This window comes from Culex quinquefasciatus, chromosome 2 (assembly GCF_015732765.1).
Source record: "Culex quinquefasciatus strain JHB chromosome 2, VPISU_Cqui_1.0_pri_paternal, whole genome shotgun sequence".
Taxonomy (NCBI): domain Eukaryota; kingdom Metazoa; phylum Arthropoda; class Insecta; order Diptera; family Culicidae; genus Culex; species Culex quinquefasciatus.
Genome location: NC_051862.1, coordinates 223,743,154 through 223,769,454, shown reverse-complemented (window position 1 = coordinate 223,769,454; position 26,301 = coordinate 223,743,154). Strand labels below are relative to the sequence as shown.

At 43.1% G+C, this 26,301-nt stretch overlaps 3 protein-coding genes across 8 annotated transcripts in view; all 3 read left to right on the top strand.

The window, feature by feature from the left end:
- Positions 1 to 12,210, top strand: part of LOC6033644 (E3 ubiquitin-protein ligase Ufd4) — a 55,235-nt gene extending 43,025 nt beyond the window's left edge. For 4 of the 6 annotated variants that reach the window (XM_038251151.1, XM_038251150.1, XM_038251149.1 and 1 more), the window contains 5 exons: positions 1,802 to 2,381; positions 4,618 to 4,650; positions 4,897 to 10,377; positions 10,439 to 10,685; positions 11,356 to 12,210. In XM_038251151.1, the coding sequence (XP_038107079.1) occupies positions 1,802 to 2,381; positions 4,618 to 4,650; positions 4,897 to 10,377; positions 10,439 to 10,685; positions 11,356 to 11,638 (6,624 nt within the window). In that variant the 3' untranslated portion in view covers positions 11,639 to 12,210. The remainder of the gene's footprint in view (positions 1 to 1,801; positions 2,382 to 4,617; positions 4,651 to 4,896; positions 10,378 to 10,438; positions 10,686 to 11,355) is intronic. The other 2 variants (XM_038251154.1, XM_038251152.1) reach the window with 1 other exon arrangement.
- A 1,758-nt stretch (positions 12,211 to 13,968) lies between these two features.
- On the top strand, positions 13,969 to 17,127 carry LOC6033642 (malate dehydrogenase, cytoplasmic). Its single transcript, XM_001844017.2, has 2 exons — positions 13,969 to 14,128; positions 15,883 to 17,127. The coding sequence occupies exons 1-2, from the start codon at positions 14,126 to 14,128 to the stop codon at positions 16,867 to 16,869; spliced, it is 990 nt and encodes a 329-aa protein (XP_001844069.1). The 5' UTR covers positions 13,969 to 14,125; the 3' UTR covers positions 16,870 to 17,127.
- A 798-nt stretch (positions 17,128 to 17,925) lies between these two features.
- On the top strand, positions 17,926 to 25,437 carry LOC6033641 (protein aubergine). Its single transcript, XM_038251629.1, has 6 exons — positions 17,926 to 18,104; positions 18,446 to 18,535; positions 18,599 to 19,713; positions 19,780 to 19,983; positions 23,642 to 24,583; positions 24,654 to 25,437. Exons 2-6 carry the CDS (start codon positions 18,449 to 18,451, stop codon positions 24,916 to 24,918), a joined length of 2,613 nt encoding a protein of 870 aa, XP_038107557.1. The 5' UTR covers positions 17,926 to 18,104; positions 18,446 to 18,448; the 3' UTR covers positions 24,919 to 25,437.
- Positions 25,438 to 26,301: the final 864 nt, after the last annotated feature.

Sequence of the window (26,301 nt, the reverse complement as noted above, 5' to 3'; positions counted from 1 at the left end):
AAAAAAATCATGTCTGAATACTAATTTGATATTTTTTTTTTTGAATCTTTGAATTTTTCACATTTTTATTTTTTTTTTAATTTTGTGAGTATCTGAAATTTATTTTTTTTGGATCGTAAACGTTAAAGTTTTAAACTATAAGAATTTTAATTTTGATTTGTTTTTTTTTTAGAAAATTCAAAATTTTATGCTTTTTCCAAATTCAGAAATTTACAAATTCACAATTTTACATTTCTTCAAATTTTTTCATTAATTCAAAATTAGAAAATTCCTAAAATCGTAAATTCAAAAAAAATCTGCAATTTAAAATTCAATGATATTGACAAAAAAATAATTGCAAAAATGTTCTTGTTCTAAAATGTGCTTAAACCATGATATCAAAATATAAAAAAATAAGAATTTTAGAATATTAAATTCTAAAAACAATTTTAAAATTTTCAGAATTAAAAAAATACGTCAACAAAGCATTTTTTTTAGACTAGCATTATTTTTAAAATCGTAGATCCAAATATAAAAAAAATCGGCGATTCAAAAGTAAAATCTAAATATAAATTTCACTTAGGATAACACAACTTGACATTATTGAAGATGATTTTAGTAAACGCTTCATTGTTGTCAAGGTATGATAGATTCAGGCTCCCTCAACAGAATTGAATAATATTTATTTCCCTGTAAACAAATAAAAATGTACATTTCAAGTATAAATGCTTGAGCAAATGAAAAAGGAGATAAATCGCTCAAAATTGACAAAAATACGTGGGTCTCGTGGCGCAGGGGTAGCGGCTTCGGCTGCCGATCCCGATGATGCTATGAGACGCGGGTTCGATTCCCGCCTTATCCACTGAGCTTCTATCGGATGGTGAAGTAAAACGTCGGTCCCGGTTTCTCCTGTCTCGTCAGAGGCGCTGGAGCAGAAATCCCACGTAAGAGGAAGGCCATGCCCCGGGGGGCGTAGTGCCAATAGTTTAGTTTCTTTTTTTTTTTTTTTTACGTTTTGATAGAGAGTTTAAGTTATTCGAACTTCATTGCACTCGTTGCATAATTGTAGCCTAGGATTGCTAAATGGTCACGTCACAGCTATTTAAGATAATATGACACAGTTTCCCAAACTAAGACTCAATCTAAATCGTAAAAAAACACAGAACAATGCGCTCATTAGCACACATTCGATTGTGAAGCTTAATTTTTTTATTTTTCATCTTCATGTTTTCGCTTTCGTAGAATCATTTGCTCCTTTTTTTTAATGTTTAACAAGAGATTATTTATATAGCTGAAATAATAATTGCAAACAATAATCCAACTTTTGTAAATATCTATTACAATTCTCGCTCTCCAAAATTTGCACATTTGTAACAATAATCGCAACCCTACTTTCGATATTAAAAAAAATCACAAAAATTTTTACCCCTTCAAAAGACCGACCAGTTGCTTCCGATTGGCCCCAAGGGAAGCGCTCCTCCACTATCAGTTCAGTTCGTTTCACCATCTCTCGAAACGCGCAGTCAAAACACCAAAACATCATGCGGTTGTTATTGCTTTTCCTCCCTCTCTTTCTCAACTCATTCCCCCTCTTGCTCTTTCGCGTTCGTTCGATTTCGTTGTTGGTCATCCAATCTGTTGTTGATTTTGTTGTTGTTACTATTATATATTGATGTTGTTTCTAAACCCGAAACCAACAGAGTGTGTGCGAGTGTTGTTTCTAACGATTGACCAAAATCACCCAACCCCCGCAATCCTGGCCCCAATAACCCCACTTGTAACGCAGCATTAACTAATGTTCGATTCTTCCTCCCCCGCACAGGACGACGAGGATGGCCACCTGGTGGTGCTCACGATCATCGAGGAACTCATGTCCAAGACGCAGAACGACTTCCTGGACCACTTTGCCCGGCTTGGCGTCTTCTCCAAGGTGCAAGCCCTGATGGGAGACAGCGGAACCGGCTTCGGCTCGGCATCCGGCGCCGGAGGTGGTGAAGGAGGTGACAACACGGTCATCAAGTCTTCGTCAACATCGTCGTCCGAGGAAGTTGCTCCGAAGGCGGTCCTCGCGGTTCCACCGACGCCATCACCCCCAGCCACTACCACCACCACTGGAGGTGACCAGGCCGGACCGATTCCACCACCGGCAGTTCCGGTCCCTGTTGCAGCGGCAGGTGTGACGACGGCCACTGTCGAGGACGCCAAAGAGATCCTGCCGGGGAAGGCGTACCATTGGCGGGATTGGAGCATTTGCCGGGGTCGGGACTGCCTGTACGTGTGGTCCGATTCGGCCGCCCTGGAACTGTCCAACGGCTCGAATGGGTGGTTCCGGTTCATCCTGGACGGCAAACTGGCCACCATGTACTCGAGTGGAAGTCCGGAGAACGGCAGCGACAGCTCAGGTTAGTGGAATTACATTCGCAACATGGCCATTTGTGACTGCCCGGACTTTTTTTTCGAGGAGACGCGAGCTTAGATGCATGACCACAAACAAACAAACACACTCACACAAATACTCACTGGAACTCACAAAAAGGACAAATTAAAACATGCATGACGATTGGCTTTAAAATTCTCACCCAAAAAAATCAAAACACACACACACACACGTAATCTCATAGAAAAATACTTGTAAAAGCTTTGGATTATTCCGTGCTCTGTCGCTTTGTTAACATCTGTAACGATAATTTTCTCATTATTGTTCCGTTCTAAATGTTGTCTGTCCCATTCTGGATGTTAAAAACTCTAGGATACGCCCAAAGCAAGTGATACGACGAAATAAGATATACAAGGAAATTTATTTGGCCCCAGTTCTTGTTGCCATAATCACAATCCTGAAAAATCTCGGATACCCCCCAAGACCAATAGATGATTTCAAATAGTAGGACTGTAACCTTCTTTCTTAAATTAAAAAAATGATTTTTGCATAATCTTATTTTCTTTTGGTTCTTCTCGGTGCTGATATTTGAATAGGACCTTAGGCGTCATCAACACCTTTCTTATAGCTAGGAGTAATCAATTTAAAAAAATGATTTTGCTTTTCAGTTTTGACTTTTTTAATCTACCATTTTTTGTATTTTCGAATTTTAAAATCTTAAAAAAATTGTCTAAACTTAGGATTTAGGTCGAAATCCTATTTTTTTTTTTTGTTTCTTTGTTCCTTGATTTTTATTGTTTTAATTTAAAATTGTTTAATATTAAATTTTATATCTTTATGTTTTTAAAACTCTAAATGTATTTGTTTAGCTCTTATTATTATTATTTTTTTGGTTAACATTCATGATTACGGGCGTTACGACAGATTTTTTTCTCCATTCGGAGCTTTTAAAATTTGTAATTTAAAATTTTGCTTGAGTGATCAGTTTTTAAATTGAAGAGTTTCCAGATTTCTTAATTCTAATTTCTTGATTTTTTTCCGATATTGAAATTTTAGAAATTTTATATTTTTATGTTATTAAATCTGTGAAAGTTCAATTATGTTGGGTCTCGAATTTTAGTTTTCTTTGTTAAAACAAGGGTCCTGATTGCAAAACTGAAAGGCTCATTCACTCGTTAGCACAAATCGAACGCAAACCAAAACAGCGCTGATGTATTCCTACCGTTTATCACTCCAACACCAATCACTACTGAATACTCTCTCTTTTGCTCTTCCTTCTCATTCCAATCGGGTAGCACTGCGAATGGCTCAGAGAGACGAGTCGTGTTCGCTCTCAAATGATTGCGCGCTTCAGACGGCAAAGATTCGTTCGGTGATGCGTGAGTGATCTTGATTCGAAAATCAGGACCCAAAAAAAACATTTCTAGAGATTTTTTAAAAGGTCCTATAAACTACTATCTTTCATATGTTTATAGGACCTATTCAAAAAACTCTAGATTTATAATTTGATATTTGGCACCATGAAATGAAGGCTTGAATATTTCGTCGGAAGTAGACTCTAGAGAGCAACTTTTTTTGAAGAATTTTTTTTATTGATTTTTAAGGATGGCTTTGAAAAGTCTCTAAAAATTAATTGATCATGTACATAAGCTTAAAATTTATGAGACACCAGATAACATATTTCTCCAATATTTGACCTCAAATTTCAAGGTTCGATACTTAATGTAGCAGATTTCTAACTTTACTTGAAATTAGTATAAATAAAGATTGAAAGTTTTTAATATTCTTTGCTCAATAAGTCATGAAGCGGCATCTGAAGTTTTCCTTTATCCATATTTTAGCATTAAAGAATGCAAAACATGGAGGATTTCATTAAAAAGTAACACCATATAATGTATCCAAAAAAAGGCAAATATTATTCAAATTCGACATTTAATTACTCTATAACCGTTTTGCGCAAATCTGTGTTTTTACTTCATATTTACTTAGTTGATAACTTTTGTGCTCTTGTCTGTTTTTTTTTTTTTTTTTTTTATTATTATTTAACAGTTTAATTTGTTGTGTTGTCTTTTTTTCTGTGCTCACATTGCCTCATTAATTAATCAACCAAAAGTTGCGTGTCGAATAATCCGCAATCATTCAATGTGTGTACCTACTGTCACTCGACTGTTTGTCGCTATCTCACACAAACACATGAATTTTACTACTTACTTAACTGTTCTCAACCAATCCAAAACCGTTGTTGTTTGTTCCTTTTCTAGGCAAGGGAAGGACGGATTCCTTGGCTGGCGAAGGTGAGATTTAGTCGTTTGAAGATGAAAAAAACCTACCCCAACACGAATTTGCTGTGTTTTAAGTTGTCCTCTTTAATATCCACAAACACACGAATTTCCCTTCACTCTCAATATGTGTGTGTGTGTTCGTGCGTGTGTGTGACGACCTCCACGACCTACACCCACAACCTCTGGACAAACTCTGGACTGAAGCTAGAAGTTCAACGTAAGAATCTCTCTGATCACGTATTGTTGTCTCATTCCCAGAAAACCGCGGTGAATTCCTGGAGAAGTTGCAGCGAGCGCGTGGCGCCGTCCGGCAGGGCACCGTCTCGCAGCCGATTCTGTCCACGCCCAGCCTGTCGCGGATCGTCGTCGGCAACTGGGTGCTGCAGAGTCAGAAGGAACACCAGCTACATATCAACAACTCCGAGGGCCACCAGGTGACGATTCTGCAGGACGAACTGCCCGGGTTCATCTTTGAGAGTAACCGCGGAACGAAGCACACGTTTACGGCGGAGACGACGCTGGGGCCGGACTTTGCCGCCGGGTGGATCAACACGAAGAAGAAGAAGATGCGCTCGAAGGCCGAAGCGCAAAAGTATCAGGTGAAGAACATTGCGCGGGATTTGTACAATCGGTACTTTAAGGCGGCGCAGGCGGTTCCCCGGGGTGCGGTGGCCAAGTTGTGCGCGATTGTGCGGTTGATCGAGAGTGCCCTGGAGGAACAGTGCGCGCCGAAGCCGCTGCAGCAGCGAATCTCGCCGACGAGCTCGACCTGGCAGGAGAAGCTACATAATGCGTTGAATGATTTGGTGCAGCTGCTCAACGAGGACGGTGTCATCTCGGCGTACGAAATGCACAGCTCTGGGTTGGTTCAGGCGCTAGTGGCCGTACTGTCGCGGAACTTTTGGGAACTCGGCATGAATAGGAGTAAGGCCAACAAGTACCAAAAGCAGCGAATTTCCATCTTCAAGAAGTGCATGTACGGAGACTCGAAGAATGGCAAGAATACGGCGAATATTCTGGTCCAGAAGCTGGTGGCGGTGTTGGAGAGTATTGAAAAGTTGCCGGTCTACATGTACGACTCACCCGGGGGAAGTTACGGTCTGCAGATTTTGACTAAGCGACTCAGCTTCCGGTTGGAACGAGCGGCCTGCGAGCAGACGTTGTTTGACCGGACGGGACGAAACCTCAAGATGGAACCGCTGGCCACGGTTGGTCAGTTGAACAAGTACTTGCTCAAGATGGTGGCCAAGCAGTGGTACGACATGGAACGGACCTCGTTCCTGTATCTGAAGAAGCTCAAGGAGGCCAAATCCGGGCCGGCCGCTCAGTTCAAGCATCAGCACGATTTCGACGAGAATGGAATCATCTACTTCATTGGAACGAACGGCAAGTCAACGGAGTGGGTCAACCCGGCCCAGTACGGTCTAGTAACGGTGACCAGCAGCGAAGGGAAGCAACTTCCGTACGGCAAACTGGAGGACATCCTGTCCCGAGACAGTGTCAGCGTAAATTGCCACACCAAGGACAACAAAAAATCGTGGTTCGCGATCGACCTCGGAATGTTCATCGTCCCGACGGCGTACACCCTGCGTCATGCCCGCGGTTACGGCCGATCTGCCCTGCGCAACTGGATGTTCCAAATGTCCAAGGACGGCGTCAACTGGGTCACCATGTTGACTCATTCGGATGATAAGAGTCTGGCGGAACCCGGCAGCACCTGCACTTGGCCACTGGAATGTTCCGCTGACGAACAGCAAGGATTCCGTCACGTCAGGATCCACCAGAACGGACGTAACGCCTCGGGCCAAACGCACTACCTTAGCCTGAGTGGGTTCGAGATCTACGGCAAAGTCGTGTCCGTCTGTGAAGACATGGGAAAGGCTGCGGCCAAGGAGAACGAGGCAAAGCTGCGCAAGGAACGCCGACAGATTCGGGCCCAGCTCAAGTACATCACGCAAGGGGCGCGTGTAATTCGTGGTGTCGATTGGCACTGGGACGACCAGGATGGAGCCCACCCGGGAGAGGGAACCGTCACCGGAGAGATTCACAACGGTTGGATCGATGTCAAGTGGGATCACGGCCTACGGAACTCGTACCGCATGGGAGCGGAAGGAAAGTACGACCTTAAGCTGGCCAACAGCGAAGGGTTGACCGCACCGTACGACATAAACAACTCCGGCTCGGGAATGGTCCCGCTGAGTGGCGCAGGAACCGTCTCATCCGCCAAGAAGGTCTACGACAAGTCGCTGAACGTGCTAACTAGTCGCAAGTCGAGCTCAACTCCGAGTCTGCCGGAAGCCACGGAGAACAAATCCGCATCGGTAGCATCGACCGAACAGGCCACCTCCGTAGACAACCTTGCCTGGAAGCAGGCCGTTGAAGTCATCGCCGAGAACGTTCTCTCGTGTGCTCGGTCCGATCTGGCCAACACCAGCGGTGGAAGCAGCTCCAACGATCTGTCCACTCCGAACGCCAACAACAACAACAACCTGAACAACCAGGAAGTCTCCGTTATTGTACACTCGCTCGGCGAACGTGGCAACATCCCGGACCTCTCCCAAATCAACACGAGCACGTCGACTCTAGTCTCCGATCTGGCCACCATCACGGAAAACCTGACCCTCTCGGACAACATCAAGAACAACATTGGCGCGGCGAGCGCGAGTTCCCAGTTTGTCAGCAATTTTGGCACTCAACTCGCGGCCAGTTCTTCGTCCTCTTCCTCGGAGGAGAACAACAAGGCTAACAACATCACCGCTTACCTACCCACGAAGCTGGACGTTCTGGACAAGATGCGCGAAGGAGTTGACATGCTACGGAACAACACCAACAATCTGCTCTCGTCCGAACTGCTCACCCAGTCGAACCTGCTTTCCTCGGTCAAGATTGCCCTTCCTACGCCCGCCCCATCAACCGGAGCCGGAGCCGCCGCCCCACCCCCACCCGCAGGCACAATCTTCGTGGCCAGCACCAGTACCAGCAGCACCAGCACCCTTCCGCCAATCGCCGACGACCGGGACGTGGCCAACAACCTGCGCAACAACATCGTAGTAGTCCCATCGTCCGGTGGCGTCACCAAGAAGGTCCTCAACGAGCCCGCCTCCACCCCGGACGATCGCGACGTCGCCAACAATCTGCGCAACAACATTGTCGTCATCGACTCGGAGTCACCCACTGTCGTTGCTGCCAGTTCTTCAAAGGAAGTCGTGCCGGACTCCCCGTCAGCGGTCGTGGCCGCCAATCCCATGAGCGTGAGCGTCCCCAACTTAACGAGCAACGAAAGTACCACCCCGTCCGAGTCGCAAACGCCAACGGGCCTGCTGGAGACATTTGCGGCAATCGCGCGTCGACGTACTTCGGGAAGTTCCGTTGCGACCCCGCCCGGTATCGTCGGAACGTCGTCCTCCGGTAACGGGTCGAACAACGCCACACCCAACAACAACCAGCTCAGCAGCGTCACGTCCAACATACAGGCCAATTCGAGCTTCTTCCCGCGGGGACCCAACTCGGTGACGAGTCTGGTAAAGTTGGCCCTTTCGAGCAATTTCCACAGTGGTCTGCTCAGCACCGCCCAAAGCTATCCGAGTTTGTCGAGTTCGTCGAACAACGCGGCGGCCAACACGAACAACAACCCGTCGAGTGGCACCGGGGCAAACGCCAACAGTGGTTCCGGCCAGGCCGCGGCTTCGTTGCTGAACCCTGCGCTCACGATGAGCCTGACTTCTACGAACAGTGATAGCGAGCAGGTTTCGTTGGAGGACTTCTTGGAGCAGTGTCGCGCTCCGACGTTGCTGGGAGATTTGGAAGACGACGAAGACATGGAGGATGAGAACGACGACGATGAGAATGAGGACGAGTACGAGGAGGTCGGAAATACGCTGCTTCAGGTCATGGTTTCGCGGAACTTGCTGTCGTTCATGGACGAAGAAACGTTGGAGAATCGGTTGGCCGCGGCTGGCAAGCGCAAGTCGTGGGACGATGAGTTTGTGCTGAAGCGACAGTTCTCTGCGCTTATCCCGGCGTTTGATCCACGACCGGGTCGAACCAACGTCAATCAGACCAGCGATCTGGACATCCCGGCACCGGGTAGCTCAACGGACAACACCGCCCACCCCAGCAGTAGTAATTCGGAACACGCTCCGCTACCACAACCATCGCTGGCCCTGCTGCTGCGAGGTCCGAACATCAACGGAGTCAACGATGTGGAAATTCCCCTCTCGCAGCCCGATTGGACCATCTTCCGAGCCGTACAGGAACTGATTCTGCAAACCAACATGACCAAACAGGACAAGTTCCGCAAGATCTGGCAGCCGACGTACACCATCGTGTACCGAGAGGCGTCCGCCCTGACCGGTGGCCGCGAGGACTTTAGCAGTGGCGAAGAAGGTCGAGCTACACCCGTTCCAGTGTCGATGTTTTCCCAGCGGAGTGGCGGATCAACGCTTTCCCCCAGTTCTCCAATCCCTGGAACGCCGTCGACCCCAGCTCACTGCACGGTTGAGGACGTCCTGCAACTGTTGGGCCAGCTGAACTCCATCAACCAGAGCCTGGCCTCGTCACCCTCCAACAACGACAAGAACCTCGAAAGCATATCGAACGTGCTCATCCCGGACACATTCATGAGCAAGAAGATCACCAACAAGCTACAGCAGCAGATCCAGGATCCGCTCGTACTGGCCAGCGGAAGTCTGCCCAAGTGGTGCGAGGACTTTAACCAGAGTTGTCCGTTCCTGTTTCCGTTCGAGACGCGCCAGCTGTACTTTAACTGCACGGCCTTTGGCGCCTCACGGAGTATCGTTTGGCTGCAGTCCCAGCGGGACGTCAACCTGGAGAGGCAACGCGCTCCCGGCCTAAGTCCACGCCACGCCGACCAGCACGAGTTCCGCGTGGGTCGTCTAAAGCACGAACGTGTCAAGGTACCGCGCGGGGAGAATCTACTCGAGTGGGCCCAACAGGTCATGAAGCATCACTGCAATCGCAAGTCCGTGCTGGAGGTGGAATTCCAGGGTGAGGAAGGAACCGGTCTTGGGCCGACGTTGGAGTTTTACGCCCTGGTTGCGGCCGAACTTCAGCGAAGTGACCTCGGAATGTGGCTGTGTGACGACGAACCCAAGCTGATCGAGGACGAAATTGACCTCGGAGAGGGTAGCAAACCGATTGGATATTACGTGAGGCGATCAACCGGCCTTTTCCCAGCTCCGCTGCCGCAAGAGTCGGAGGTTTGTGACTTTGTTGCGAGTTACTTCTGGTTCCTGGGCGTATTCCTGGCCAAGGTGCTTCAGGATGGCCGACTCGTCGATCTGCCGCTGTCCAACAGTTTTCTGCAGCTGCTGTGCCACAACAAGTCCATCTCGCGGGACGCCGGAGCTTCGTCCAAGTCCGACGACGTGATGATTTCTTCGCTCATGTCGGAGGAAAGTGATCGCGACCTGGTCGACAAGCTGGCCAACGACGGCTGCTGGTACGATGGCATCCTATCGCAGGAGAACCTCCACGAAATCGACCCCATTCGGTACGAGTTCTTGAAGGAGCTTCAGGAACTGGTCCAGCAGAAGCAAAACATCGAACAGAACGACGATCTCAGCTCCGAGGAGAAGCTGCTGCAGATCAGCGAGCTCAAGTTCAACACCAAAACGGGCAGCGTGGCGCTGGAAGACCTCGCTCTCACCTTCACCTATCTACCGAGCTCGAAGAACTACGGTTACCAGTCGGCGGATTTGATCCCGAACGGGGCCAACAGTAGGTTCCTCCCTGTAATAAATTGCAATCACGTTCTAATTTTTCCCCCCAAAACTTCCAGTCGACGTCACGATCAACAACGTCGAGGAGTACTGCAACCTGACCATCAACTTCTGCCTGCAGGAGGGCATCAGCAAGCAGCTGGCCGCGTTCCACCGCGGCTTCTGCGAGGTATTCCCGCTGAACAAGCTGGCGGCGTTTACACCGGAGGAGATCCGGAAAATGCTGTGCGGCGAGCAGAACCCCGAGTGGACCCGGGAGGACCTTATGACCTACACGGAGCCGAAGCTGGGTTACACGAAGGAGAGGTAAGTCGGTCGTAGTGGGACATTCGAAAATTTTGAATTAAATTTTCTCACAGTTAATTTAGTTTAAAAAAAAATAATATTGCAAATTATAAACTTATTGAACTGTTTAATTATTAAATTATTAATTTATTCAATTAATAAAATTATTAAATTGTTGAATTATTAAATTATTAAATTATTAAATTGTTGAATTATTAAATTATTAAATTAATAAATTAATAAATTAATAAATTTGGTAAATTATTAAATTATTAAATTTATAAAATAATAAATTATGAAATTATGAAATTATGAAATTATGAAATTATGAAATTATGAAGTTATGAAATTATTAAATTATTAAATTATTAAATTATTAAATTATTAAATTATTAAATTATTAAATTATTAAATTATTAAATTATTAAATTATTAAATTATTAAATTATTAAATTATTAAATTATTAAATTATTAAATTATTAAATTATTAAATTATTAAATTATTAAATTATTAAATTATTAAATTATTAAATTATTAAATTATTAAATTATTAAATTATTGAATTATTAAGTAATATTAAATTACTAAAAAATATAAAATTATTAAATAATATTAAATTATTAAATTTATTAATTATTCAATCCACAAAATCAAAGCCATTAAAAACAACTACTTCTTTCCTTTTCCAGCCCCGGTTTTTTGCGGTTCGTGAACGTACTGATCGGAATGAACGCGAGCGAGCGAAAGGCGTTCCTGCAGTTTACGACCGGCTGCAGCAGCCTGCCCCCGGGTGGACTGGCAAATCTGCATCCGCGGTTGACCGTGGTCAGGAAGGTAGACGCTGGCGAGGGTTCATACCCGTCGGTCAACACGTGCGTCCACTATCTGAAGCTGCCGGACTATCCGAACGAGGAAATTCTGCGTGAACGGTTGCTCACCGCGACCAAGGAGAAGGGATTCCATCTGAATTAAGCGAGAATCCTTCGTGATAAATAAGAAAGAGAGAGCGAGAGGAGAAAGTGTCCCACTTGTTTTATGTTGATGACCAAAATTACGATGCTGAACACTCAAACTCTTGAACTTAGATTGATTGAAATCCTACACACATAATCCAGAATTGATGATTGGAAAAAATGAAATATTTTTAGCTAAAACAAAAATCAATGCACAGAAGGATCAACTCCTCTGAGAAATATATTGCAAAAAAAAAGAAGGAAAAAATGACACGTTGACGATTACTTAAAGTTTTCGATTTGTTGTGGTTTATAAGTTTTAAATCACTAAATAAAAAATTAAAGAATGATAAAACTTGGATTTTTGAAGAAACGTGCTTATAACCAACGCATGTTTTCAACACACCTTAAGTTTGCTGTGAGTAAAATGTTTATGAAATATAAAATGCCCTAGAATTAGTTTGAAAAATAATTAAAAAGTGACACACACAACACCCCCTTCTCACGTAACACAGTTTTAAGTAGCCCGTAATGATTTATCTGTAAATAATATTAAATAAAACAAAAACACGCAAATCATTGCTGCAAACAGAAAAAAGACCTTGGGCAGCCAACAACAAAAAAGTGCTTAGAAGCTTTCGAACCGTACAGAGCAGACAGAGTCAAAACTCGCCTAGCGAAAATAACGGCAGAATCATTTATTTTTTGCTTAGTTTCCCCATTATTTCACCTTTATTTTGAGAAAATTTTCGACCGTACGATATGATGGCATGTATTGGAAATACTTCACAATAACACATACGCTATTATAAATAAAAGTTTATGTTGGTAAAAGAATAATAAAAAAAAAACAAAAATAAAATAAAACAGAAAAAAATATATTATAGACAATTTACAACCACACACCTAAAAGTACTGCTATCAAAAACTTCAATATTACATGAATGATTAAAAAAATGCATAAATGCGAATTTTAAATTCACAAAAATGAAATGTTAACTCGATACCGTGTTGTAATTGTTCCGAACTTTCCTCCCAATTTTTCTTAACGGTCAATTTGAATCATCTTGGCCTACTGCACGCGCTGAAATATAAGCTGAAATCATTTGAAGCGTTTACTCGCTTCATCTGATAATGTTGCATGAAGTTCATTCTCTGCGCTACATTGCATGAGTTCATTTGTCGTTGCTACTCCCTTCTCTCATTCTCAATTTTCTTTCTCAAACACGTCTCTTTCACCGTCCATGTAGCCAGAGAAAAAAAATCCCCTTCAAGCTGCAGTAGGCTTTTGCTTTGTCTGACGTTTAAAAAAAGGCCGATCCACTCCGAAAAGCCATCCCATTCTCCGAAGAAGAACGAGACGGTGCCCGAAGTCCACAGAGCATGGATCGCCTCTGTGCCTTAACTCTAAACCCGAGTGAAATGACTCATTTCACCGCAAACCTACCACCAACTGGGCCCTGGCCGTTCCGTCAACTGCCTGATTGCTCTGTGATATAATGTGGCTTGATGACCATGGTTCATTCACTGAAACGGCTAGAGGATGCGGAGGAAGTGACACCCCCTGGCGACTTGTTCGAGTAGCGATGCGTGTGTGTCAGGGGTGTCGAATCTTATTGGAAGCGAAGCTGAAATTTATTGAGGTAAGAATTGCAAAATTGACATGTTGTGGGTGGAATTACTACTTCCTGGAATCTTTGAAAACTCATTCACAGGTGCAGCCTTCGTTTAATACGTTTACAATACAATAAAGATTCCGTTACCACTCGAACTCAAATAACCATTGATCGGCGAGTAAATCCGAAAATCTGTCAAGAAAAGAAAGATTTGTCAATATCACCTTCGGCCATCGTTTTATACGTTTACAATACATTAAAGAACCCGTTGTAATCCGAAATCAAGAAGCCGGCGAGTATAACCGAAAATCTGTCTAGAAAAGGCATGCCCTGACTATCTCCGGAAAACTTGCTAAAATCACCAACCGTCATCGTTCAACACGTTTACAATACAATAAAGACTCCGTTACAACTCGAACTCAAGAAATCGTAAATCCAAAAATCTGTCAAGAAGAAAGATTTCTTCAGAAATGAAGAACAAAAATCTAGTTTGAACAATTCCAATTCATTTCTTATCAGACGTCTAGGCTCTTTAGGACAAGACGTCTGTGATAGGAAAGGTGTTGGCAATGTTTAAAATTTCCACTCGTTACACAACTAAATGGTTCTCGTGCTACCATAAATGAACCAACGAAACACGAACTAGAAAGTGTCAAACAACCAGGGTTGCAATGTACTCTCGCAATTCACCCAAAAACTCTCTCTTTTACGTTCACTTTTGCCGTGCGTTTTTGCCCTCTGCTCAGTTGCAGTTCAGCTCCGCGAGCGATCAGACGTGTTTTTTCGCATTTCTTCCCCTTTCTGGTGGCATTTTTGGCAAAGTATTTTTCTTTTTACTTTTTTTTTCTTGTTCTCGATTCCGTGTGCGTGTGTGATACATATAAACAACAATGGTAAGCACCAGCTTTCGCAGTTCGCCGCAAAAACAACTTTCTCTCCTCCCCGACCGACCAGCTGCTCGATTGCCGGCCGGAACATTTCGGTTGCAGTGTAATGCACAGAGTGCCGAGGCCACGACCGATAAAATGACGTCGCAATCGCAAAACGTCCTCAAGTGGAATTTATTTTCTGCTCATTGCGCGAGAGGTGTGCAAAAAAGCTTGCAAAATGAATCGAAGTAGCCCGACCGTCAGCACCAACCAGCGAGTTTGACGTGGAATTTCCGCACGCTAGCTTACTGCGTTTTTTTAGTGGGTGAAAGTACCACAAAAATAAGCTGGAAAGGGGCCAAATTTGTTGGTTTATGTTAGGACAACCGGCTTTTCCTTTTCACTTTTGGAAGCTGGCGTTATCTGCCCAAAAATAGATTGACGTCGTTGACGACGTACTTGACTTGCTTCACGACAGCAAACACTCGTCATGATTATGGTTCAATAATGGGGTCTTCTGATAATAATTTTGTTAAACCTCTCCTTTGTAAGAGCTTCTTCCCGTAATCAGTGAAAATTGTTTTGCTGACAGGCGAGTTTTAATCAGCGTTTTATTTACTTGTTTGCGGCCTCCCCGAAAATCTTCCGGAGCTCGGCGAAACAAAAAAGTATGAAATTATCGCCGCACCGGGTTTTTATGTAACATCACATTGTGGTGACCTTTCTCTGCCCTCTCTTACAGCGCGGCGCTCCCGGTCGTGTGTTCCAACGACGGATGACGGAGACGACTTTTTGCGTTTTCCGCTCTCCGCTTGCTTAGCTTATCCCCACAAAACCCACCAACGTTTAGTTCATTCAATCTGCTGGTTCAGCGCCTACTTGGTATATATACCAACACCTCACTCTAGCGTATGAGCAGGGGGCAAAACTTCTCTGTATTGTTATGAATCTGACTGAATCTCTCAGCGCTTGAGCTATGTTATGAAGTGGAACAGTGGTTCTTAAAATCTTGTTTTTTTTTTGCTCTACTCTGTATCCACCAGTATTGATTTTTTACATCCTTACATGTTGTGCTCTACATTCGTAGGGATAAGAACCCTTCAAAACATAGGACCAGTAGAAGCTGCTGCGAGCTGAGCAAACAATGTTGTGAGATATTGGAACCTAAACCCTACTATTAAATTTTTGTAAAGTATTTTAAAAAATACTCAGTTCCAAACAATTATTTCATTAAATCGAGAAGATGACTAAGAAAATGAGGGTATGGGGGTAGAATGAGCCACCTTAGTGAAATGACCTTAGAAAAACTATTGCATTTATTGTGGTAAGAATAACTGCACCTAGAAATTTATTACAAAAATTAACGCGGCCAGCCCTACTGCGTTGTGTTTACCGTAGAGAGGATCACATTTCACAAAATCTACAGGGAAGGAAGGATGCGTGGACATACCGTACCAAACGCTCCTGTAATCGTGTCCTAAAATTTCTTTCGTTTTTTTTCAATCGAAGTAATTTTTAGAATTTTTATAATATTTTTGTAAAATTTAAACTAAACTTTGGACTCCTGATGCTTTTATGTAGTCCCTCTAATTGCTTGAGTAATTGATCAAGCTCGTCTTACTGCAGAGAGTCACACGGCACCGCATGCAAGTCCAAACAATTACGTGCGGTTGTCCAATTCTGTTATTCTTCTTCGTTGCGTTGCATCAGGCACATTTATTGCAAAACATGTGAGTCTCAAATCCACTGAGATTAACGTTATCTTCCTCTCGCCACAGTCTGAACCAATCCGCGTCGTGGTCACCGGTGCCGCCGGCCAGATTGCCTACTCGCTGCTGTACATGATTGCCAAGGGCGATGTCTTTGGACCGAACCAGAAGCTGATCCTGCACCTGCTGGACATTCCGCCGATGATGGGAGTGCTCGAGGGAGTCGTCATGGAGCTGGCCGATTGTGCCCTTCCGCTGCTGGCCGGCGTGGTCCCGACGGCCGACCCCGCCGTGGGCTTCAAGGACGTGAGTGCGGCCTTCCTCGTTGGAGCGATGCCCCGGAAGCAGGGCATGGAACGCAAGGATCTCCTGTCGGCCAACGTGAAGATCTTCAAGGTTCAGGGTGAGGCGCTCAACAACGTCGCCAAGAAGGACGTCAAAGTGCTGGTCGTCGGCAATCCGGCCAACACGAACGCGCTGATCTGCTCGCACTACGCTCCGTCCATTCCGAAGGAGAACTTCACCGCGATGACCCGGCTCGACCAGAACCGTGCCCAGGCTCAGCTGGCGGCGCGCCTCAGCGTGGGAATCGACCGTGTCCGAAACGTCATCATTTGGGGAAACCACTCGTCGACGCAATATCCGGACGCGAAGAACGCCACCGTCGATGGCAAGAGCGTGGTCGAGGCGATCGCCAACAATGACTACTTGAACGCGGAGTTTGTCGAGACGGTCCAGAAGCGTGGCGCCGCTGTCATCAACGCACGCAAGATGTCTTCGGCCATGTCCGCGGCCAAGGCGGCCAGTGACCACATGCGCGACTGGTTCGCCGGAACCAAGGACGGCGAGTTCGTCTCGATGGGCGTCGTCTCGGACGGAAGCTACGGAACGCCCAAGGACATTGTCTTTTCGTTCCCGGTGCAGATCAAGGACGGCAAGTGGACCATCAAGCAGGGTCTGGCAGTGGACGACTTTGCCCGTGGCAAGCTGGACGCGACCGCCGCCGAACTGCTCGAGGAGAAGGAGGAAGCGATGGCCGTGTGCGCCGCCGAATGACTACCCAAACTGTAAAACGGAATGTTTGTAGAAACCAGAAGACGTTGAAAGTAAACTTATGTCCCGAAATTTTGCATTTTTTTTTATTCTTTTGATGTTTCTTCAAAAATTTTGTTTTACTGTGGAGATGTCGACCACAAAACCCCGCATTGAAGTACTAGTAAAGTAGTGAAAAGTTCATCAAGTCAATTGGAAGCTATTATTTGTTTTATTTTTCCCCCAATCAAATTTGTAGCAAAATAAAAACTATTAGAATTATCACGTTGACTGATTTTTTGTTAAATATCACAATTTGCCTAAATCTATGCTGTTGGCGAGACTCGTTACAGCAGAGACACTTTGAAAGCTTACAAGCTTTGCCAAAAAATCTAAGTACGCCCGGTTAGTATGCAATTACAGTATGACACTAGCAAGTTTATTAGTCATTCTCGCAAAAAAAAAATAAAATAAAATGACTTCAAGTACAGACATCACTGGGTGAACGCTGCCCCAACTTTATCAAAGCAAGCTAAGTTATTATATGGTAAAATCTACTCAAACAATAAAGTTAGATCCGCTTGGCGTTACTCACTTTCGGTCTTCGTTAAGCTCTTTAGGTTCTGGGTTTTTTTTTAATTAAAAAAATCGCCGATCTTCGTGCATTCCAAAATTCTCCAACGTCTTCAACAGAACTTCAACAGTAGTGTTCATATTCTGACTCATGCTTACCTCTTTAAACACCAACGACAGCGGATCATGCAAAGTCAACGATTTTTGTGCCAACTTGGAGAAAAGTTTCCCTTAATTTTAACCAAATGTCAAATAAAACTAAAATGTATCGTTAGCCGGAAATTAGGGGCGGCTTCTACCTGATTTATGATATCATAAAGTTGTTTTTTTGCATTTCATGTAATATTTAAATGTATTTAACAAAATTTCGTTTCCACTCTGCTACCTATTTCCAATCACACTAGTCCTCGCTTGACAAACTTTTCCCTACCCCGAATTTTCCCCCGAATCTACCGCCATTTCTGCCCCTCTACCTACCAACACCGACAAAACCCGTCGACGCCTGCTGCTCCTCGCTCATTCATTCTCGTCACTGCACTCAGTCGGAACGGACGTTTCGTGCGTCCTGTAAATTTCCGACCAGCTTGCTGCGACCACATTTCAGAAAACGCAGTTTGGAAAAACGAGCAAAAATCGCGCAGATTCGTTTGTGAAACGTCCGAAACTAGTGTTAATCGTTTGTCCAGGTGAGTGGCCATCCGCGGGTGCTGGAGTTTAACCCCGGGGGATGTTTTCTTGCGGGGAAAAGTGACTTGGAAAAGACGCGGCGCTGAACACCGGCGTGCGGCGCACAGCCATTACGGTTTTTCTGTTGAGTGTGTGTGTGTGAGAGGAGAGAGGAGGAGGCAAGATGGCTGTGGGCCTGTCGGAAAGTGTGACCTGACGACGACGACGACAGAAAAGAAGTTTGCGCGTTAAAAACGCCAAGCCTGCTATTTTGTTTGTTTATTGTTTTGTTGCGCGCAGCCGGCGTGTTTTTCAATATGGAATGATCGTTGAATTTAAAGTTTGAAACTTTTTGTTTCAGAAAATGTCTGACCGTGAGCACGATCGGGATCGCCCGAGGGCGCGTGGATACACCGATAGTCACGAGGGACGTGGCAGTTCCAGTGGACATGTGAGTATTTTTAAAGTTCGTACTAGAGAATGGCTAGAATTAAAGCACTTTTCTCTCCGGTAGTCTCGTCCGGCTTATAGCAGTGAGGGTCGTGACCGTGGCGAAGGACGTGGAAGTCGGGAACACTCCCAGAGTCGTGGCAACGGAAATGGCGGCGGAGATCGTGACCGGGAACGGGGAGGAGGCGGCGGTGGCCGTCGGGAAGGTGGTGGAGGTCGCGATGAGCGAGGTGGCCGTCGAGGACGTCGTCGTACGTACGGGGACACATTGCGAACCCGTGGAGCGGATGCCCCGTCCAAGCATGGAACAACCGGACAGGCGCTCCAATTACACAGTAATTACTTCAAGCTGTTGAAACACATCGAGTGGACGCTGTACCAGTACCGTGTGGACTTTTCGCCTCAATGCGCGAGTTCCCGGTTGATGCAGGGTTTGATCAACGAGCACAAGAAAATCTTCGGAGGTTTCCTGTTTGATGGTACCCAGCTGTTTATGGTCAACAAGCTGCGTAGCGACCAGCTAACCCTGCAGTCCCGTCACGAGCGTACCGGCGATGTTTACCAGCTGAGAATTATCCACACCGGATCGGTCGACATGACCAACGAGACCGGTATTCAAGTGTTGAATTTGATTCTGCGTCGTGCGATGGCCGGTCTGAACCTGCAGCTGGTCGGACGTAATCTGTTCGACGCTGCGGCCAAGATCGCCATCCGCGAGTACCAGATTGAGCTGTGGCCAGGTTACATTACCAGTATCCGTCAGCACGAGCGAGACATTCTCGTGTGTTGCGAAATTGCCCACAAAACGATGCGAATGCAGACCTGTTACGACATCCTTCGCGATTGCCAGAAGCACGATCGCAACTACAAGGACTCGTTCAAGCGAGCCGTACTCGGCGTGGTCGTCCTGACCGGGTACAACAACAAAACTTACACCATCAACGACGTCACCTTCGACACCACACCGGAGAGCACCTTCGACACCAAGGCCGGCAAGACGTCCTTCGTGGAGTACTACAAGCAAAAGTACAACATTCGCATCCGAGATCCGCACCAGCCCATGTTGCTGTCCCGTGCCAAGAAACGCGATCTGCGCGCCGGAGGTAGCGAGCTGATGGCCCTCGTGCCGGAACTTTGCCAGATGACCGGTTTGACCGATCAGATGCGATCGGATTTCAGGTAATTTCCCCACCATCACGAATCCTCTTCAAATGATCTTAACCCTTCCAATTTTCCTCCCACCAGAATGATGAGAGCGATGGCGGACCACACCCGTCTCAACCCGGATCGTCGTATCGAGCGGTTGGAAACGTTCAACAAGCGCCTGCAAACGTCCCCCGAGAGCATGGAGGTGTTCAAGACCTGGCAGATGGAACTGGACCGTCGTCTGGTGGAGGTTCCCGGACGGCTGCTACCCCAGGAGATGATCTTCTTCTCGACCACGGCAAAGTGAGTACGACTTCTCTAAAGTTATATAAAATTCTTAATCGCCGGAAAATTTAAAATAAAAAAAAACGGTACAGTGTTATAGCTACAAGGAGAATCATCATGGCGAAAAACTTTAGATACTTGAATAGCATATCCCGAGATGGGAAAGGGTGTTTCATCTCCAGGCGTTTCATTTCATTTCGCAAAATTTTGGATAACTACGCCATATAGAGTTCTAAGACGAAGTTATCTGTCAAAAATATGTTTAAAAATTCACTTACTATTGCAAAAATCTAACCTAAAAAATCATTATTTAAGAAATCAAATATTTTTTTTTTTGCATTTTGAAAAAGAATATGCCTTTAAAACTAAAGAGATCAGTCATTCAAATAAATGCAACTTAAAATATTTTTCAAATTAAATTTAACCTTGAAATAAAAAAAAAACTCAAATAGTTTAATTTTAGAGAGGTGGTTTCCTTAATAATCTAAAAGTTTGAACATGCATAAATTTACGTTTTCTGCAACTTTAAATTAAAAAAAACTCAATTCTCAAATTTATATAATTCAGAATTGAAAATGTGTTCCACCAACAAAATTTCAAAATCTATAACATATTATTTAAATTCAAATAAAAATAAATGAAGACGGCATTTTTTAAATTCAAAACCCCAAAAATATTAGTATCGAAAAACTTTAAAAAAAAACTAACATCCCACACTTCAGATTTTTTGAAAAAAAAAAAACTAAAAAAATAGATCACAAAATAAGACAAATTTAAAACAATTCAAATTTCGTGTTTTTTTTTAATTCAATAAACTCAATCATTAAATTCAAATAAAAATAAATGAAGACGGCATTTTTTAAATTCAAAACCCCAAAAATATTAGTATCGAAAAACTTGAAAAAAAAACTAACATCCCACACTTCAGATTTTTTGAAAAAAAAAAAAAAAAAACTAAAAAAATAGATCACAAAATAAGACAAATTTAAAACAATTCAAATTTCGTGTTTTTTTTAATTCAATAAACTCAATCATTCAAAGTTTTATAAATTTAATCTAAAAATATATATAAAAATTAAAATGTGGAATTCTTTAAAAAATCAGGTCTGATTCTTTTTTAAATATTTTTTTATATGCTAGTTTTGGATTTTTTTTTTGTCATATATGATGTGACCCATCAGGCCTGAAAGGGTTAAGTAAATTTTGAGTACACTGTTACATTAGCAAATGCATTTTCTTATTATTTTTATTACAGGCGTAATTTTGGCCATCTTTGATTAAAAATGTCCAAATCCAAATAGGTATTACGCAATTAAATTAAAAAGGTTAATTTTAAAAAAGAAATTTTGAATTTGATTAAAAACTATATAAATTTTAATAGTTCAAGTTGTACTAATCAATTCAAAAATAAAAAAAACTTAATAATTGAAAAAAAAATTAAAATTAAAAATTTTTTAAGCTTAAAATATTCGGAATTCTAAACAAGCTTTTGAAAATTTAGAGAATTTTTTTCTGAAAAAAATAATGTTAAAATATAACAAGTTTATTAAATGAGTAAAACATAAATTTTTAATCATAAAATTTATAACTTGATTAAAATTTCAATTTAAAAAAAAAAATAAATAGAAAAAAATCTTCAGAAATTATACACTTTTATAGAAAAGTTAAAAAAATTAAAGATCAATAAAAAATGTTTGGAAAAAACTGGGAACTAAGGAAAACTCAAAAATATTCGGAATTCTGAAATTGGTAAATGATTTAACTTTAGAATTGAATAACAGAAATTGTGATTTCGTATATTTGAAAAAAAAATCAATAGTCTGAATTCCAAAACAACAAAATTTATCTAAAATTTTATAATCCAAAAAAATAGCAGGCCAAGTGCGAATGATGCTGATGATACCTCTTCAGTTGACGCTCAGGCGAGGAACATCCTGGAAGGAGCGTCACTGACTACGTCCGTAGTCCTGTTAGATCATATTTGATCAAGACAGTATAGCTCTGGTTCCTTGCAAGTGTCCTATTTTCTTACCTCCACGTTGGCTTGGTTTTCATGATGACCTAGCTGGTGGCCTGTGGAAACGGATCGTAAACCTTTGACCACCGTTGGTCAAAGTCGAGACGGCTAAAAGAAAGGGGCGCGACAATGTGAGAAAGGGAAGTAATTTGTGATTGTAGACGGTATTGTTTTGATTCGCAGTATGTTGAGTCAACTGCTGTGGATGTACCTGAAACATCGCTCAACGGGGTTTCTCTTCTTTCCATTTCATCTACCACCTATCTTCTGTTTATTTTGTTTCACTGATTTTCTAACGCGGCTCTGTTTACTATCCTCCATTTCGATTGTACTCATTTGATTCTCTTATTTCTCAACGCCTTTTCACTCTATTTTACCAATTGATGCTGCTGTAACATACTTTCTGCTTTCCCTGCTTTCCCCCTTCCCAACCAATCAATCAATCAATCAATCCTTAATTTGGCAGTAAATTTTGTTTATCATGTGCTTTTTCTTTATTTGTCTATTTGAATAATTCAATATTCATTTTGGGCCAATATTCAAATTTGGGCCTATAAATTGCCCTCAATACAATCTAAGCTTGTTTTTTTACCTCTATTTATTAATTATTGTTAATGCTTAGGACCAAAATTGTAACAAAACACCGCGACAAAAGAAATAGCAACATAAAAACACGACTCAACACTAGGAAAGATTTCAGGAGAAAACAAAACACAGTAAATAACAACTAGTTTTTGAATTCAAACTAAAAATAAAACAGTTTTTGCTTTAATGAAAGTTGTTAGGCACACTATAAATGGTTAGGCGCTTATACTTACATCAAACCCTACGTAATGTACCACCCCCGGCCGAGTTAAAATGCGTAACCGGAAAAGAAGGTTTGCATGCCTGGCACGAACACTCAAAGCGTGTTCTAGCGTGCTGCTCGTACTGACTCAGAGCAAGGGTGAGATGTAGGTGTAAGGGCAGTGCGTGTTCGTTGGGAACCTAGTGCATAAGATCGGTCAAGGCCCGTTCTTACACTGAAAATTGCGAATTGCGAATTTTATAATCCAAAAAAATATTATTTTAAACATAGTAAATTTAGAAAATATGTAAATATTACGCCTTTTTTCTATAAAAATCTTAAAAGTAAACCTTAAAAACAAATTTGTTAAAGAAATATAATTCTAAACATAAAAAAATATTATTGCAGATTTTTTGAATTTTTGAAAACTTTATGTTCAAACTCCAAAATTTTCAAAATTGAAAATGTAAATTCGACAATGTAAAAATTCATGTTTCCATGAATTAAAAAAATATATTCAACAACATTTTAAGGAGGTATTAGACTATGGAAAACAAACTCGCCCATTTTTGTGTTTGACAGTTTGCCAAACTCTCAAACAAAGCAGGCTGACGTTTCTGCAACCAAAGCAGGCAAACTGTTAGAAAGTTTGTCTGTTTTCGAGTTTGTTTGTTTGTTCTAGTCTAATACGTCCTTCAAACAAACATTATATTTTGTGATATTTTTTTTTTTTGCTTGAAAAGCTCAAATAATTTTTTAATAGAAAAACTTATTTTTTGGTTATCAATCTCAATAATAAGATCGTCGATCTACTAAAAACGATCGCCTACAATTATCAAAGTGAATGACTATTTTCCCTTTCCTCCTTACAGCGGCGTTCAGGCCGGTGAGCAGGCCGATTGGACGGCCCACTTCCGTAACAACCCTATGTTTGCGACGGTGCGATTGAACCGTTGGTACTTGATCGTACCGAATCGGGCGACCCGCGAGGCCAACGATTTCCTCGGCTGCATGATCCAGGCGGCCCGCGGAATGCGCTTCGAGATTAGCAACTGCGAGATTGTGACCATTCCGGACGACAACCCGGGCACGTACGTGCGCACCCTGGACAACATTCTGAACAAGGACCCGCAGCTGATCATGTGCGTGGTGACGAACAACAAAGCCGATCGGTACACGGCGATCAAGAAGAAGTGTTGCGTCGATCGCGCCATTCCAACGCAGGTTATGGTCCAGAAGACGATCACGCCGAAGGGAGGTAACGTGCGTACGTTGATGAGTGTGGCCACGAAGGTCGTCATCCAGATGAACTGCAAGCTGGGCGGAGTTCCGTGGAAGGTTAAGATCCCGTTGAACGGTCTCATGACCATTGGTTTCGACGTGTGTCACGACGCCAAGGACAAGTCCAAGTCGTTTGGAGCGATGGTCGCTACGCTGGATCACGACAACAAGGGTACGCCCAAGTTCTTCTCGACCGTGAGTCAGCACACGCACGGTGAGGAAATTTCTAACTACCTCCCGATCAACACCGTCAAGGCGCTCAACGAGTACCGTAAAGAGTTTGGTGAGCTGCCCAAGCGTATCATCTTCTACCGTGATGGCGTGGGCGAGGGTCAGCTGCACTACATTTACGAGCACGAGGTCAAATCCATCGTGGACAAGCTCAACCAGATCTACAAATCGGCTGGCATCGACCAGGACGTCCTGCTGACGTTCTTCATCGTGAACAAGCGCATCAACACGCGCTTCTTCGATCACCGGCAAAATCCGAAACCGGGTACCGTGGTCGATGACATGGTCACGCTGCCGGAAAGGTAAGACTAGGAAATCTCTTTTAATCTCCCACAGCACTAAACCCTTTCTTTCCCCCCTCCTTCATTCCAGAACCGATTTCTACCTGGTGTCGCAGTCCGTGCGGCAGGGAACCGTCTCGCCAACCGCCTACAACGTCATCTACGACACGTCCGGCCTGCGCATCGACCACCTGCAGATGCTGTCGTACAAGCAGTGCCACCTGTACTACAACTGGTCCGGAACGACGCGCGTTCCGGCCGTGTGCCAGTACGCGCACAAGCTGTCCTTCCTGGTGGCGCAGTTCCTGCACCAGGCGCCGAGCAATCTGCTGGAGAAGAAGCTGTTCTTCCTGTAAGCAGCTCGAGCGTTCGTTCGATGTAAGGTTTAAGCTTTTGACGTATTCGATAGGACCTGCAGACTGTCCGGTGGAAACAGACTGGTCGATCCGGATCTGTTTGGATCTATCAAACATTGGCCAATTTGTGAAACTTGACAGTCTGTAATTACACCCTGTGAGCTCTAGTAGAGAACTGACTTTTTCAGTTATGATGATTCCTTTTATGGAATCAGTCCACCCACACGTTTCCTCCGGGTGATTCGCGCCACATCCGAAAAGATCTTCTTTTTACAAAGCCCTAACTGTTATTTTTTAAGCACACACACCACAAAACACAACACAAAACACATTGTCGTTGTCGTCGTCTTTGTTGAAAAAAAGTACTTGACAACTCTGTGAACGGATGAGAGAATTAAGAAAAAATCGTCTTTTTTAACACGTTCAGCTTTTAAATTGTTTAAAGAAATTGTCCCTCCCCTGTGCTGAGCGCGAGCGCGTCCAAATTCGTCAAATTGTGAAAGAAATACGTCAAAACTATATACTTTATATCACATTTATTAACAATATATATATATATATATCTATATATCACTCTGTATTTGATGTAATATTCAAGCTAACAACACAAATATGATTAACCGAAAAGTTTAATAAAATGCATGATGACAATTAACCTGAAAGAAACACGTTTGAATGGTGGGTGGATTGTGACGGGGAGAGGAATTTTTTTTAGAGAGAAGTAAGAACAAAAGAACACATCCGAAAAATTTACTCTATTTCCCTTCTAGCCTAATCCGATAAAGTTACCTTACCAAAATCAAGGTAAGTCTACTGACAGAAAAAGGTGTAATTTTTCCTCCAAAAATGTGTATATTTACCACTTTCGTTGTAATGCCACTTTTTCAGTCTAAATTGAAGTAATATTACATCATAAAAGATGTAATATTAAACCTACCAATTTTACACCTTCTAAATTGGGTCCTAAAATGAAGCTTAGATTGCTGATATTATTGTTTACAGCGATAAAGCTAATTTTTCTGAGTACAATGACCCTTTGTACGACCACAAAGAGTTTAAAATAGATTTTTAAATCAATTTTGAAAAATTAACCTCGCGGTCCTTCTTGACAGAAAAGCTCCTACTTGACAGCTCGTTCCAAGGGGACCATAGTTGATCCATCGAAAAAATGTTGTCTTGTCAAAAATAAATTTTGCATTTAAATGAAAAAAAGCGATCAGAAATGGTTTTTAATCGTGTTTTTTTACCGTTGTACATAAAAGTTGACATAGGGCTTTAGTACCCAATTTACACAAATTTTTGCTGTGTATCCAGGTTTTTAAGCGAAGATGGCGTTCGAATGGAGAACGTCCCAAATGTCTAAATCGTGCAGAAGCACCAACA

Coding starts and splice junctions, on each gene's coding strand:
- LOC6033641 (XM_038251629.1), top strand. CDS start 18,449: ATGTCTGACCGTGAGCACGATCGGGATCGCCCGAGGGCGCGTGGATAC. Junction 19,714..19,779: donor CAGATGCGATCGGATTTCAG/GTAATTTCCCCA, acceptor TCCTCCCACCAG/AATGATGAGAGCGATGGCGG. Junction 19,984..23,641: donor TTCTTCTCGACCACGGCAAA/GTGAGTACGACT, acceptor TCCTCCTTACAG/CGGCGTTCAGGCCGGTGAGC.